This window comes from Drosophila santomea, unplaced genomic scaffold, assembly GCF_016746245.2.
Source record: "Drosophila santomea strain STO CAGO 1482 unplaced genomic scaffold, Prin_Dsan_1.1 Segkk5_quiver_pilon_scaf, whole genome shotgun sequence".
Classification (NCBI taxonomy): domain Eukaryota; kingdom Metazoa; phylum Arthropoda; class Insecta; order Diptera; family Drosophilidae; genus Drosophila; species Drosophila santomea.
Genome location: NW_025318991.1, coordinates 49,290 through 64,201, shown reverse-complemented (window position 1 = coordinate 64,201; position 14,912 = coordinate 49,290). Strand labels below are relative to the sequence as shown.

General features: G+C 38.4%; 1 protein-coding gene, 2 long non-coding RNA genes and 1 other non-coding gene across 8 annotated transcripts in view; 2 read left to right on the top strand and 2 right to left on the bottom strand.

The window, feature by feature from the left end:
* Window positions 1-14,522, top strand: part of LOC120457599 — a 40,522-nt gene extending 26,000 nt beyond the window's left edge. For both annotated transcript variants that reach the window (XR_005617043.1, XR_005617044.1), the window contains exon 3: window positions 14,175-14,522. This is a non-coding gene — a long non-coding RNA (uncharacterized LOC120457599). The remainder of the gene's footprint in view (window positions 1-14,174) is intronic.
* On the top strand, window positions 10,221-11,634 carry LOC120457598. 4 transcript variants are annotated; one of them, XR_005617041.2, is made up of 3 exons: window positions 10,967-11,187; window positions 11,452-11,530; window positions 11,600-11,634. It is a non-coding gene; the product is annotated as an uncharacterized LOC120457598 (long non-coding RNA). The 4 variants fall into 4 exon arrangements; XR_005617039.2 differs by having other exon boundaries at window positions 10,221-11,187; window positions 11,452-11,634; XR_005617040.1 differs by lacking the exon at window positions 10,967-11,187 and adding an exon at window positions 11,198-11,392 and having other exon boundaries at window positions 11,452-11,634.
* LOC120457597 (60S ribosomal protein L15) lies at window positions 11,899-13,399 on the bottom strand. Its single transcript, XM_039645108.2, has 3 exons — window positions 13,342-13,399; window positions 12,642-12,968; window positions 11,899-12,467 (listed from the first exon to the last, which is right to left on the bottom strand). Exons 2-3 carry the CDS (start codon window positions 12,948-12,950, stop codon window positions 12,162-12,164), a joined length of 615 nt encoding a protein of 204 aa, XP_039501042.1. The 5' UTR covers window positions 12,951-12,968; window positions 13,342-13,399; the 3' UTR covers window positions 11,899-12,161.
* LOC120457604 lies at window positions 13,128-13,198 on the bottom strand. Its single transcript, XR_005617047.1, has one exon. It is a non-coding gene; the product is annotated as a small nucleolar RNA Me18S-Gm1358 (small nucleolar RNA).
* Window positions 14,523-14,912: the final 390 nt, after the last annotated feature.

Sequence of the window (14,912 nt, the reverse complement as noted above, 5' to 3'; positions counted from 1 at the left end):
GTTGTCATTTATAATAGGGTGAGTGGAACGATTATCATGCTCAGCAATAATTTTTTTTGACGAGTCCGTTCTTTTTATGATGTAACTATGCTATATAATTGGATTTATTACAAAATAGATTTGCCAATCATCGTTTAGTTTTTCAGGCACACATTACTGAGATGCCGGTGCTAAGGTCAATGCAGAGCAGTTTCGTTTCAATATCGGATACATTTGACGCTCATATTTGCGCACTAAATGGAAAGGAGTCAACGGAAGAAATCCCTGTATGCTTCACCGTCCAAGTACTTCAATAGCTTGATCTAGAGGATCAGGCGAAATGGAGAAGAGTGTTAGGGACCCAGTCTTCAAAAATGTAATTTCTTTGTGGGAATCTACGGTATCAAATCTGGAGAAGCGATGCCGGACGCTGGAGAATATGGATTTCGCCATGGCACGCTATGCGTGCAATCAAATGGGAAGTAATAAAACATCTCATGTACGTATATCCGCCTTTCTTGCCACAAGTCTGAGCACTGCGATCTGTGCCTTCTGCAATGCTTCTGGACACTCAATATATTATTACCAGAGCTTTGAAAACCGGACCACAGCTAAAAGCAAAAAAGATCACTTCTTGCATGAGGGAGTGCAACTCCGGCATTTGTCGTGCATGTGGATCTTAGCATCACACTCTCCTTCACCTGGGAAACGTGCCCTCGCCCTCATCACAAGAAAGATTACAGCATACTCGACTTGGGCTCTTAACTTAAGAAGCAGTTAACAACATCCCGATTTGCAAATCAGCTTCAACTTTTACAGACCAAGTCATCCAAGTCATTTAGGCGTCTCAGGGATTGCTTATTGTCTAGAAGGTGGATGGCAAGGTGGTTGGGGTGGTCTCCTCCGTTACCCGGGTTGAAACGGTTGCCGTGCTCCACAGCTGTATCATATAGGTGCAGATTGACTTCAGAATTGCTTTGTAGATGAGGAGTTTCAGATTTTCGCTAAGTTTAAAGCACTCCCTATGAGCCAGTGGAGTTGCTTTAGTCGTAGGCCGGCCCGGTTGCGTTCAGGTGAGGGCGCCATGTGAGCATGTGGTACAACCCTAGGTGTGTTAATCGATGAGATAGTTTCCCCTTTGAGTGTGACGGGGGGACATTCTCCCCTGCTTAGTGCGAAGGTTGTGTGCGGAGATTTGTCCGCGTTGACTACGATGTTTCATCGATTCGAGGATACGACTTGAGAATGGCGAAGTGGGAATTTTGAAGGGGTATGATTTTAAAAAGAAGTCCAGAAAAACGGCGCAGCAGTCTAATGATCAGGGATCAGTCTGGTCTCGTCCAGATTGGCAATATTTGCGCAGAAATACTCTTTCAAGTATTTTTGAAAAAAATTTCCAGCAAACTAGTCGGACGATAGGAGGCTAGATTGGCTTCAGGTTTGAGACTTCGCCGCGCTTCCATTCTTTCAAGAAGTACGATAGCCGCAGGCAGCGGTTGAAGATGTTAGTTAGCCTCTGGGAACCGAGTAGGGGTAAAATTTTCAGTGCTGATGCATCGATTCGATCCGGACCTGGTGACTTGCAAAATATGGTTTTTTTAATGTTCTAATGACATTTTTATGATACAGTAGTCCGACTTCGATCAAATTAATAACGAAACAAGAGAAAGCGCTATAGTCGAGTTCCCCGACTATGTGATACCAGTTACTCAGATAGTGGACGTGCGAAGGAGAGTCTTCAACACTGACAGTTTTTGGCGATTTGTGGGCGTTAGATTGGGCGTGGCAAAAAGTTTTTTGGCAAGTCGATAGAAATTTACAAGACTAATACAAAAATATCAAAACATTTTTAAAAAGTGTGGTCGTGGCAGCCTTGGGCGGTTTGTGGGCGTTAGAGTGGGCGTGGCAACATAAATCAACAAACTTGCGCAGCGTCTATGTCTCTGGAGTCTGTATGCTTAGTCTCAACTTTTGTACAGACGGACAGAGAGACGGACATGGTCATATCGACTCGACTATTGATTTTGATGAAGAATATATATACTTTATATGGTCGGAAACGCTTCCTTCTGCATGTAACATACTTTTTAACGAATCTAGTATACCCTTTTACTCTACGAGTAACGGGTATTATAAACTTTTCCGAAAACTACGGGTTAGTGACGCATTTTAATAGGCAGCCGGGAGTTTTGTGTGATGTCTATATTATGTTTTATGGGTATTACCTAGGTTGTCCCTCGCCGTAGTCCGTAGGGAAGGAGGTGAAGACGTCAGCGCTGATGTAGTCGGACAACTTAACTTAACTTAGTTAACTACTCCTTCCTCACAATTAAGGCCGCCCTCGGCCGACCCTATTTGGTTTAATACCTCCTTTTGGCCCTTGTGGCTCGCTGGCGGGTTAGGTCGATGCAGATAATGGCGGAGTTCACGAGCGCACGAGCTTTTTGTGGATAGTTGACAGAACGTGACCACTGGTGTTATGGAGCAGTTCTTGACGATGCGTATTTCTTCATCGCATTCCGCCACCACATTATCCTCTAACCTTAACACCGTATCATGGTGTGCCACAGAAAGAATGGTAATTTTGTTGCAGACTGTTTTAACCCTGGGGAATTTTATTATAAAGTGTAGGGGATTGCAAAACCATTACGGACGCAACGGACAAAATATCCCGGATGGGGGTGTCGGTGGGCTCCTCGACCAAAACACTCTCAAAATCAGCATGGTCCAAAATGCTTGGACTTACTATGTTAATTTTTGCAAGTGTGATAATTAACATGAGATTCTGTAATTCCATAATAATGATTCTATTACGAGTTAAAAGCATTTCGTATAAATGGCCTGAATCAATTTGTGCACTTTTACAAACTTTTAAAATCTATTTGAGTTCGTTAATTCGAACTTGTGTTCTGGTGTTGATTTCAATTTGGCTATTGTGTGCATCAATTAATCGTGCTTCAGTAAACAGTCTTCAGCGTCAGGTGTCCCTGCGACAATCTTAAACGCAGTTCCCAGAAAGTCTAAGCTCCTGGCATCTCGGTGATGGACGCTGACGGAGATGAGCGATGTCAATGTTCAGGAGCATTCTCATGTGGGATTGGGGAAACATATCGGCCATGCTGTCGGTTTCCTCCACCACCCGCCTAACTCAGAGATATTGGCTGTGCTTAACGTAAGCGAATTCCTCCCAAAGACTCTACCGTCGATGACGGAAATGTAATTTGCTCGGGAGTAGTCGGTAATATGGGCCGATGGCATGGCCAGAAGACAGAGTAGAAGCGTTGGAAACGTCCTGTAATATGTGTGATTGATTAACACGAGTTCTGAATGGAGTTGCCCACCAATAAATGGAGTAAATAGATGATATAAAATAAATTATACTAAGACGTGTTATAAAAAATATGCCAAGTGGCTATGAATAATAACAAATAATAAAACTTATGCCAAGTGGCTATGAATAGAAAAATAAAGAAAACTCCAAGGGATCCGCAACTGGGACCTGCTCGGGTTACTTGAGGTTTTTTTTGTGGACCACAGTCCTAATTAAAGGGAGGGTAATTAGGACTGTGGTCCCCAAGTCCGCCTCGATGGTCCTCTCCTCACATAGGGGAGTAAGCTTGTTGCCTAGTCGCCCGTTTTGACTTTAATAGGACTTTATCGTCAACTTTGAACACTCTGTTCTGCTTAGGGCGTTTAGGGCATTTTTAATTTTTTCCTGGACATCATCCTGTGGATCGGCCGGATTTACCCGCATGACCTCAGCTGTCTTTTTGTTAATGACAGAATGGATTGATTGGTTATATCTGGCAGTGGCCAGCAAGATCAACTTCACTGTGTCACTTATGCCTTTATCCATTTTTAGTCTTCTAGCAAGTTTGATCAACGTGCTGTGGAAGCGTTCCACCTGCCTATTGGAGACGCTATGGAGGGGCGGTGCATTCGATGCTGACGCCGAAATGGTTCTCCAGCATGGCCACTGTTGTGTGCGATTTCTGTGATGGTTCATTGTAGCAGTATATGGCTTTGGCCCTGGGTAAAACATTCATGAGTGGTAGCAGGAGTTCTTTTAGATCCTCTATGGTTCTACACGGAATCGGCTGTACCATAGAAAACTTGTCGATGCAGGTGAGAAAGTATATAAAATATCGATGTGCAATATCACAGTAGAAGGCATTTACACCATTAGGAATAATGGTGTTGGTAAGTTCCTCAAGTAAGGTCTGCTTGCACGAGAAATTGATTGAGTGCCGCCATTTATTTCCAAACAATATAATATAAAATTATCTGGATTTGGAAGCAGTTCACGGGTTTGTCTGTAGACTCAATCGTGTGTGTGAGCGAAAGTTCACTGTGTATCGTAGCCGCGCACGTCTCTGGTTCCTGGTCTCCAACAACGTTGAGTTGCTGTCTCGAGAGTTTTTTTTCCGGGCTTGTAAAAAATTCATGCGCCGGACTCATCGATGGGTGCTTTCCACCTCTTTATTTTGGCGTTCGGATTATATTCCGATAACGCAAATGTCGACGGTTGGTGGTCGGTAAAGATGCTTATCTTATTTACCGCATATATGTAGGTAGGGTCGTAATTTGCCTAGTGCCCAGACTATGGCTAACAGCTCCCTTTCGTTGGTCGCATAGTTAATGTTGGTCAGCAAGGTGGCTGGCAAGTTCTTGGATTGTTTGCCGTAATTCATATTCCCTGCGTTGGCTTTCTAAGACTTGGTCTTGTGACAGCTTTAACCTGCTCTGTATCGAGAGACATTTTATCTGTAGCAAATGCGTTAGCCCGGATGCTTTTACGTGAAGAGTTTTTTGCTGAATCGTCGCTTTCGGACTCTGAGTCGCTATCGTACCGTTTAGAATTCCTATACTGCCGAATTGAATTGCTCATGAGGAGCTGTGTGTGAGAATACTCAAGCCGTAGTGGCCATTGGCCAAATAGTACGGCAAGGAAGTCGGGGGGCTAAGTTGCCGTTTTGAATGTATTGGACATGGAATCGCTGAACAGAGCCCCTGCCTAGCTAAGTAACGATAAGGTGAAGGGTCCGCGGGGAGCGTGTTCCTTCTAAGGCAAACAAATATGCAAAGACAAAAAATACACAGCGAAGACAAAGAGATATATAAAAGGCGACAAAATTGATCCAGCAATGCATAGGCCGGTGTCGGGTAGCGAAGTGGAGTGGGTCAAACAAAGCTCGAGACGGCATTGCAGAGAATTCAAGTTCCGAAGAAATGACAGTTTTAATGCACAAAAGTGGAATAATTTAACCCGCACGGTCAATCATATTTAAGATTCAATACTTAATTAATAATAATAAAACGCAAATATAAGACACAAAAATAGATAGATGAGGTGGAATAATATAACCCGCACGGTCAATCAATATTTAAAATTCAACATTTAATATATAACAAGAGAGAACGCTATAGTCGAGTTCCCCGACTATCTGATACCCGTTACTCAGCTAGTAGAAGTGCGAAGGAGAGTCTTCAACACTGACAGTTTTTGGCGGTTTGTGGGCGTTAGAGTGGGCGTGGCAAAAAGTTTTTTGGCAAATCGTTAGAAATTTACAAGACTAATACAAAAATGAAAAAATATGAAAACATTTTTCAAAAGTGTGGGCGTGGCAGCTTTGGGCGGTTTGTGGGCGTTAGAGTGGGCGTGGCAAAAAGTTTTTCGGCAAATTGATAGAAATTTACAAGACTAACACAAAAATGAAAAAATATCAAAACATTTTTCAAAATATAATAGTATATAATAGTATAATAGTATAATAGTATAATAATAACACGCAAATATAATTTACAAGAATATATAGCTGTTTGAATTATTATGGAACTGCAGTTACAATATTTAAGAATTTTAATGTACTAAATGCAGTTCGAAGTTAGTTTGGGAACAGAAGCTCACATACATAATTGAGTTTTGTGGGTTCAGTATCCGGTAGTTGGCTGTCAATTATGTTTTATGGGTATTCCCTAGGTTGTCCCTCGCCGCAGTCCGTAGGGAAGGAGGTGAAGACGTCAGCGCCGATGTAGTCGGTTGCTCAGCTAGGGCTGTGTGTATCGGAGATCTTCTTCTCCGGGGATGACGCAAGTATCGACGAAGCCGGCTTCTCGGCTAAGAATGGGTGGTGGAGATCTTATGCTCCAGGTGGTGCGTTGGCCGATGCGTTTGCTCGGCGCCGTTTCTGAATGCGTTCAGTATATAATGGGAGACAACCAATTCAATAAAAGCAGCTTTTTAGCTGGAGTCAGTTTTATGAGCGAGTGCTCTTTGTTATGGTTGAAATCAAACTGAACTTAAGAGCTAACATAAAGAAGCTGCATTGCGGCCTCCGCCAACATGCAGAGCTTGCCGGCTAAGTGAGAGCTTCCGGTCAAACGCTGTGTCAGTTAACTTAGTTAACTTCTATATTAAAATCCTTGTCTATAGAAACTCCGATTTAGATAATCTACTTACAATACAAAATACCTTGAAGGATACTGCCAAAAAAAAGTGACAATAACATTAATAAACGCAGTAAATGTCGAAAACATATGCGTAAAACCCCAACAAATTTAAAAATTAACTTTAAAAAACAATTGGTTTGGTCAGTTATGCATATAATAAGCCATTTTTTTTAACTTAACTTTAACGTATTTTTCTTAAAACTATTAAAAACGAGTAACGGGTATAAATATTTTATTTTCCATTTTGAAGTGTACACGCAAACTTTGAATGGCGTGGAATGCAAGATTATGCAATATCGTTAGGTGTTTTAGCATTGATATTCTTTAGACTGTCTATTCCCTTAGGTTTGCGCAGTTGAAATATAAATTATCATCCAAATTCAGGAGAATTACAAAATGAAACAAAAAGGTAAGGAATATTATGTTAAGGAGCGAATAATTATAATGCAATTCATTGGCTCTATGAATTGTGCGCAATTCAGTTTTAATGATTCTTTTACATTCTCCTTCAAAGTTTAACGTTAATCCTTTTAATCCGACAACAATTAAAATTGAATTTTGTATAAGGAAACTAACTTTTACTACCATAACACGTCGTAATTCAATATTTGGAGAGGCCCAGGCACCTGCCAGTTTTAAAATGCCACGTTCAAATAATGTTTATAAAGCAATTAAAAGATGTGAATACGTTAACTATTTTCGCCCATTGCAAACAATAATGCATGAAAACGATGAATAATACAAATGGATAGCTGTTGATGAACCTGCTGATAATATTACTAAACAAGAGAGAACGCTAAAGTCGAGTTCCCCGACTATCTGATACCCGTTACTCAGCTAGTGGAAGTGCGAAAGAGAGTCTTCAACACTGACAGTTTTTGGCGGTTTGTGGTCGTTAGAGTGGGCGTGGCAAAAAGTTTTTTGCCAAATCGATAGAAATTTACAATACTAATACAAAAATGAAAAAATATCAAAACATTTTCCAAAAGTGTGAGCGTGGCAAAGGTACAATGGGAGTACAAGACAAAATCACCAAACAAGCTTGACCAACTGTCAATTATTTGGTCACGGATCGCTATAGTGTGCTGCAAAAACATCATGTGCTAGTGTGGCGGTCACCATACATCATCCGACTGCCAAAACAACAGAGTACAAAAATGTGCAAATTCCAAAAATAACCCCGCTTCTACTGATGAGAACTGCCCTTGTAGGCCCTCTTATCAAACTATTTTATTCAAACGCCCACTTCGTGGACGAAAGCAACTTGGTTTCACAAGCGTTGCCAAAAGTAACTGTTTTGGCTAAACCTAATCAGATGTCACCTCCAGCTGGTAATTATCTAAGTTATAGTCAAGCTGCTACTGAAAAACCCTCCAACTCATCCGACTTATTTACTGTGGATGAAGTCTCTGCTCTTCTTAGTGAGCTCAACAATTTAATGCTTTTACTGATCTTGCTGTTAAACATGTCTAAAGTAACAAATAATTCTCTTAATTATCTTAATATTATGGCTTGGCATTCTATTCAAAACGACTTGAAGTAAAAGAATTCCTAGCTAAAAATCAAGTTCATATATGTATGTTTCTTTAGCGAAACCGGGCTGGCTCAAAGTACCAGGTTCTTAATCCCGAACTACATTTTGCCACAAAATTTTTTCTAACACAAGTTAACACACTAACACATCACCTCATTGAGCGGATGGACACAACTTAAAAATTATCTGAACCCATATTGGGCAGTGGGTAAGATATTTTTACCGTCTAAAGGATTTATTAGTCTAATTTTTACTAGACGTTCTAGAATTTTTGAAAAAGTAGATAGTAAGCTGATGGGACGATAGCTTTCTGGAGATTCAGAAGGCTTGCCAGGTTTGGCTATTGGAACGATTTTTACAGTTTTCCATACAGCAGGGAAGTATCCGATTTAAAAACATTGATTGAAAATTAATGTTAAGGAAATGGAATTTATTGAAAGGTGCTTAATACAGACGTTAAGAATCTTATAAACTCCAGAAGTTTTCTTAATTTGTAGTGTCTAGATACAGCTTGAACTTCGTTTATAGAGATGACAGACACTGAGGAAACAGACAAACAACTAATACTTTGTAAGGAAGTGTTTACTTTACTTAAAGCTTCATGGTCTGTGAAATGAGATGTCAAGTTATGTTTTCCCCCAAAAACGTCAGCTAACAGGTTGGATTTCTCCAAGCTAGTTGTGAACCGCTTGTTGTAACTTCAGCATTATTATAGTCAAATTCCATAACGGTTTCGAACGTTTAGACAATCTATCTTTTTATTAAGTTCCCGTAAGTTGCATGAAAAAGCAAATAAAAAGCCGATTGATGAGATCATCATCCGAAACAAAAATAAATTTAACTCCAACTTAACTTCCATTATGCATTTTCAAATTAGATTTCTAGAGTACTAATCCTAAGTCAGTAAGTTAGTTATTACTATAGTTTTTAAGAACTAAAAGGTTTTTTGTATATGCCACAACTGTCTTATTTTGTAATATTACTTTACATAAATAAATAATATATGTATATATATATATAAATAAGTTTAATTTTCAGTTGTGAACATCTTATTACGATCTAATCTTTGTATATACCCGTTACTCGTAGCGTAATAGGGTATACTAGATTCGTTGAAAAGTATGTAACAGGCAGAAGAAAGCGTTTCCGACCATATAAAGTATATATATTCTTGATCAGGATCAGTAGCCGAGTCTGTCCGTATGAGCGTCGATCTACAGGAACTACAAATGCTAAAAAGTTGAGACTAAGAATACAGACTCCATAGACATAGACGCAGCACAAGTTTGTCGATTCATGTTGCCGTCCACTATAACGCCCACAAACCGCCTAAAACTGCCACGCCCACACTGTTGTTAAATGTTTTGATATTTATTCCTTTTTTTGTTAGTAATGTAAATTTCTATTAATCTGCGGAAAAACTTTTTGCCACGCCCACTCTAATGCCAAAAAACTGTCAGTGTAAAGTCAAGTTGTAAATTAGTAAAATAAGCCGTCGAGGGATCAAGTCCGAGCATAGAAGTTGGTGTGTCGGAGGGTCAATCGTCATCAAGTCATCAAGTAGATAAGTCTATAGCTACTACTACAATTCTAAATATTTTAATAAACAGGCGTTTATGCCTTACATATACTTATAACTTGACTGGCAATATCTTGTCGAAGGCTCATTCTGGGCGTCCACTATTATTAATTCTATTTGACTAAATCCCAGGACGACAGCTCATCATTCAAATCTTCTGATCGAGAATAGTTGTTCCAAAAGATACCGTACGCCGTGTCATAAAAAAGATAACCTTTCATAGCAGAATTGCCCGCAAAATACCTCTGATTTCAGGAGTAAATTGGCTGAAAAAACACACAACATAAAAAAATGCTGAAGGATGTTATTTTAGAGGAATTGAGCAACATAGCTGCGGAGGATACAAAAAATCGTATTTATACGATGCCGAAACGCCTTACGGAGGTTTTGCAGAGAAAAGGATACCCTACTAGCTATTAAAATCAATCTACTTGTAGGTTACATTAAATTTATTAAAAACAAGAGAGAACGCTATAGTCGAGTTCCCCGACTATCTGATACCCGTTACTCAGCTAGTGAAAGTGCGAAGGAGGTCTTCAACACTGACAGTTTTTGGCGGTTTGTGGGCGTGGCAACAAGTTTTTTGGCAAATCGATAGAAATTTACAAGACTTATACAAAAATGAAAAAATAGCAAAATATTTTTCAAAAGTGTGGGCGTAAGTGTGAATCGACAAACTTGAGCTGCGTCTATGTCTCTGGAGTCTGTATGCTTAATCTCAACTTTGTAGCTTTTACTCTACGAGAAACGGGTATAAAAAATGAGCTTATTATATGCATAACAGACCAAACCATTGGTGTTTAAAGTTTCATTTTTAAATGCATATGTATGTATGTATCTGTAACATCTGACTTTATGTCACCTATTTAAAAAAAACCGGTCTAGAGTGTCAATGATTTTTCGACAATTATACGTTTAATTTTTATTATACGTGATATATGTACAGTGCCTCTCAACTAAATATGTTTGACTTTTTTCAAATCATGATTTTGTTCTCCATAAAGGGAATTCCGATTTAAATAAATTTTGTTGTATAAAGAATACTGTTATTTTTGAAATAGCAAAGTTTTGGTTCTGTCAGTTTTGTTTTTATTATTTTTTCAAAAACATAAAACAAAATGTTCTTTGTATTTGGCTCAACTGAATAGGTTTTACACTTTTGACTTCTCTTATTGTTTAACCGTGGATTGAAAAGAGTTGAATTCTATAATATTCTATTCTATAATTTAAGGCATTTATTCGGGCAAGCTCCGGTAATCGAATTCGTAAGAATTTTACGATTTGTAAAACGGGCACTTCTGCCTGGTTATCCCAAAGGTGCCATACTGTTGGTGCAACGAAACAGGCACGTAAAAATACTTATAATTTAATTACTTAAATGCTTAAAGTGCAGTAAAAAAGTAATTGCAAACATCGGAATTAAAACTGTGAAAAAGGTGGCAGCTCTAGATTTTCTCAAGCCCTCCAATTTCTGCCTTCTCCTGGCTTCAAAACAAACAATCGGAAACATAAAAGGCATTTTTTCACGTGTTTTAGCAGCAAGAAGCGATGAGAAACGAAACATTTTGATAGCAAAAATTTCGCCCAAATCGAAAAAAAACGAATTTGTAGCATGCCTGATAAACTTTAATCAATTTTAAAAAAGGTAAAATAAAAGGCTATATAGAAGCGGGTAAATGCAAGTTTTTCTAATTGAAGAACACACTTGAAGAAAATCAAAATAAAAAAAAAAACCTAATAATGATGATGAAGAAAGGCACTACTTCGATTTGCCCTTTTGACGTGGAACAAGAGGTGGGAGACAGTGGTCCTCTCTGACAAAAAGAGGTTCAACCTTGATGGATTAGATGGTTATAATTACTTTTTTCACGATATGAGACTTATGCTTTGATATACTTTTGTACTTCAGTTCTGTCCAACATCCGAAAGCTTACGCTTCGACAATAAAACATTGCTTCGGCTATAGCCGCCAGCGATTAGGGAGAAAAGTATGTAGCTCCCCAACATAACCATCCTAAGAAGACTTGACTATAACCAAGTTGCTTTTGCACTGCAAGGAATCACGGACAACCGCTAACGCCGCTGGATCACACCGCTATTGGAATATAAGAAGGAAGCACAGTTTTTCGCGGGAACTTCACCTGTACTTAATTTGTACTCCAAAGGGTTTCCCACCGATTTCTAAGATTGCCAAAACAATGGAGATTTTGTTTTTGAAATCTCCGTTATGGATTTACGTTTCGAAAATTAAAAAAAAAGTCAAACCTGTTCAGTTAAGCGGCACTGTCTATACATAGTGGCGCACATGAGAAATGAGGCAGAATTGCTATAACAGGGAAGTATTTGCCAGTCGGCGTTTTTTTTTCAGAATTAGTTTTTATTTATATGGAAATTCATGAGACAAGATTAGTAAATTTCCATCTATTTTAAATTGTTCATAAAAGTTCGATGAATGTAAGAAATTATACATCAATTTTAAATAAACCAACATACCAAAACAAAGATTTGAATACCTGATACCGGTTAAATCTATTTGTGTGAACAATAAACAAAATTTTTTGTATATGTTCTCTTCGTGCACAGTGCTTTATTTTACCAATAAAATAAATGCTTTACAATTTATCGCTTTCTGTGCATGTGCTCACGGTTCTTGCGCTTCCAAGCAGAACGCCTAGATCCACCAATAGTCTGGGAGTATCTATACCCTTTGCCAATACCGCGCGAACTTTTTCCTGCCGATGTAAGGCCACGCAGTTCACGATGCTTATGGACATGCCTGCAGATCCAGTTGATTTTTGGGTCACGACGAATTGCACTGTGGTGTGTGTCAATTAAGATAACTTCAAAATATTTATAGGAAGCATCCTGCGCAATCCAGTACGAGTTTAAAACTCGCAAGCCGCCAAGTCTACGACCAACACGTTCCTACAAGAAAGTAAAACCCCATGATATATTTCAGTGTATTTTGGTACGGACCTCTTAATTGGACATGAGTAATTTCAGACATCTAAGGAAGTTAATGTCAACAAAATATGTATGTCAAAAAAGGTGGTCATCAATATGTTAATATGTGTTTAAGCAAATTGCATGTTTTCTTACCTCAGCAATGGATTGCAAGCCACGATAGGGCTTTAATTGGTTAACACCATGACTCTTCGGCTTGCCATAAGTGCATCCTTTGGGAACAGGACGCTTACGACCTCCGCGGCGTACACGGATTCTGTAAATCACGAATCCCTGCTTTGCTCGGTATCCTAAACGCCGTGCCTTATCCGGGCGAGTAGGTCTTGGAGAACGATGCAATTTTGTTAGTTGACGGTATTGCCAAACGCGAATACGTAGCAAGTACCGCATCACATCGCTCTGCTTCTTCCTATAAAGTTCCTGCATGTACCGATAAGCCCCCATCTCTGTAATTCGATAGACCTAGTAACAAATTTATTAGTTATTTAATAACTGTCACATCATCGGTCTATCAACTTCTTAAACTGCACAAATAAGATCGCAAAGCGCATTTTAAAATCTAGAACAGATAATTATACGTATCAATGTTACATAGCAACGTAAATATATATACGAGCAAATAATGCATCAGATAACCATAATCAACACCAAACTCAGAGTGGTGCACGGAAATTATCATCATATGACCAATATTTCATGATATACTAAGGACCGAAAAAAAATTAGATTTACTCTAGAAACTATTTCTTTAAAGAGCAAGAAAAAACCATTCACAAAAATAAAAAAAAAATAAAATAAAAAAAACTATGGAGAGCACAGTACACAACCAACTTACAGCACGGAAGAAATCCAAAAGAAGGAAACTAAACTATACACCACACCACATGAAGAATTCAGAGTTGCTATGGCATATAATTACTCTTATGCGTGAAACAGATAAAAAAAATGTAGTTATACCCTTTTCTCACATAGCCAAATCAACATTCCAATTTACTAAAATTAGCAAACGGTATTACATCATGGTACGAGGAATGAAAAGAATTCCTTTCGTTTCTTATCGCTTCTTGCTGCCCAAGCACCTGTTTTATTTTTTTTTCAGAATCAAACAACGTGAAAAATGCCTTATATATTAGAAAGTACTCGTCGGAATTAAAACTGTGAAAAAGGTGGCAGCTCTAGATTTTCTCAAGCCCTTCAATTTCTGCCTTTTCTTGGCTTCAATGCAAGCAATTGCAAACATAAAAGGCATTTTTCACGTTGTTTGATTTTGACAAATAAAATAAAACAGGCGTTTGAGCAGGAAGAAGCGATGAGAAACGAAAAATTTCGATAGCATGCTTGAATAGACCTAAAGCAAACAAAAAACAAAAAAATTGTAAAACACATGGTTTTTTATGACTTAAGTGTTTTTCTATTTAAATATCATAAGGCCCTTCCTCTTCACAATTATATCAACAAAATTGGGGTCTGTCTCAATAGGCTTTCATTTGGATGATATGATACCAATATCACATTAAATACATCTTCGAGCTATGGAAAGTCTACTGTTAAAATATTCGTTGCATGCATTTATATCTCTGATGAGAAAGATGGTCAAGTAGCTATAAATCTTTATATACGAATAATTTTTGACATCAGTTGAAATAATTAATACAATTTTTATTTCAGAAGGCTTTTAAAAAAAAAATGGAAGAACATCCGTGACCAATTTTGCAACGAATGGAAAAACTCCTGCTCCAAAATCTGGAGACCCTGGAGTTTCAGAGGATGCTTACCGCCATTATACTTCTTGGCTTATTTTAAATAGTTTTCTCTTTTTAAAAGACCAAATGAAACTCCGAAAATTGGTTGGAAGTTTTGACACTTCATCACAATTTTGCTTCTCCAGGATTTTCATCAGAAGTGTCTCTAGATGAGACCATCACTTAAGAATTTCGCGAGCTATGTGAAGATGAATCGATTTTGCAACCGAAGAAAGAGCAAAAGAAGATAACTTCATCGGAAGAATTAGTAACTATTGAGCAACAAAAATTACTGTTGCTTGAAAATAAATCTAATAACAAACAAGAGAGAACGCTATAGACGAGTTCCCCGACTATCTGATACCCGTTACCCAGCTAGTGAAAGAGCGGGTGTTTGAGGGCGTCAGAGTGGGTCGGCAAAAAGTTTTTTGGCAAATCGATAGAAATTTACAAGATCAATACAAAAACAAGAGAGAACGCTTTAGTCGAGTTCCCCGACTATCTGATACCCGTTACTCAGCTAGTGGAAGGGAGAAGGAGAGTCTTAAACACAGTTTTTGGAGGTTTGTAGGCGTTATAGTGGGCGTGGCAGAAAGTTTTTTGGAAAATCGATAGAAATTTACAAGACCAACATAAAAATGAAAAAATATCAAAACATTTTTTA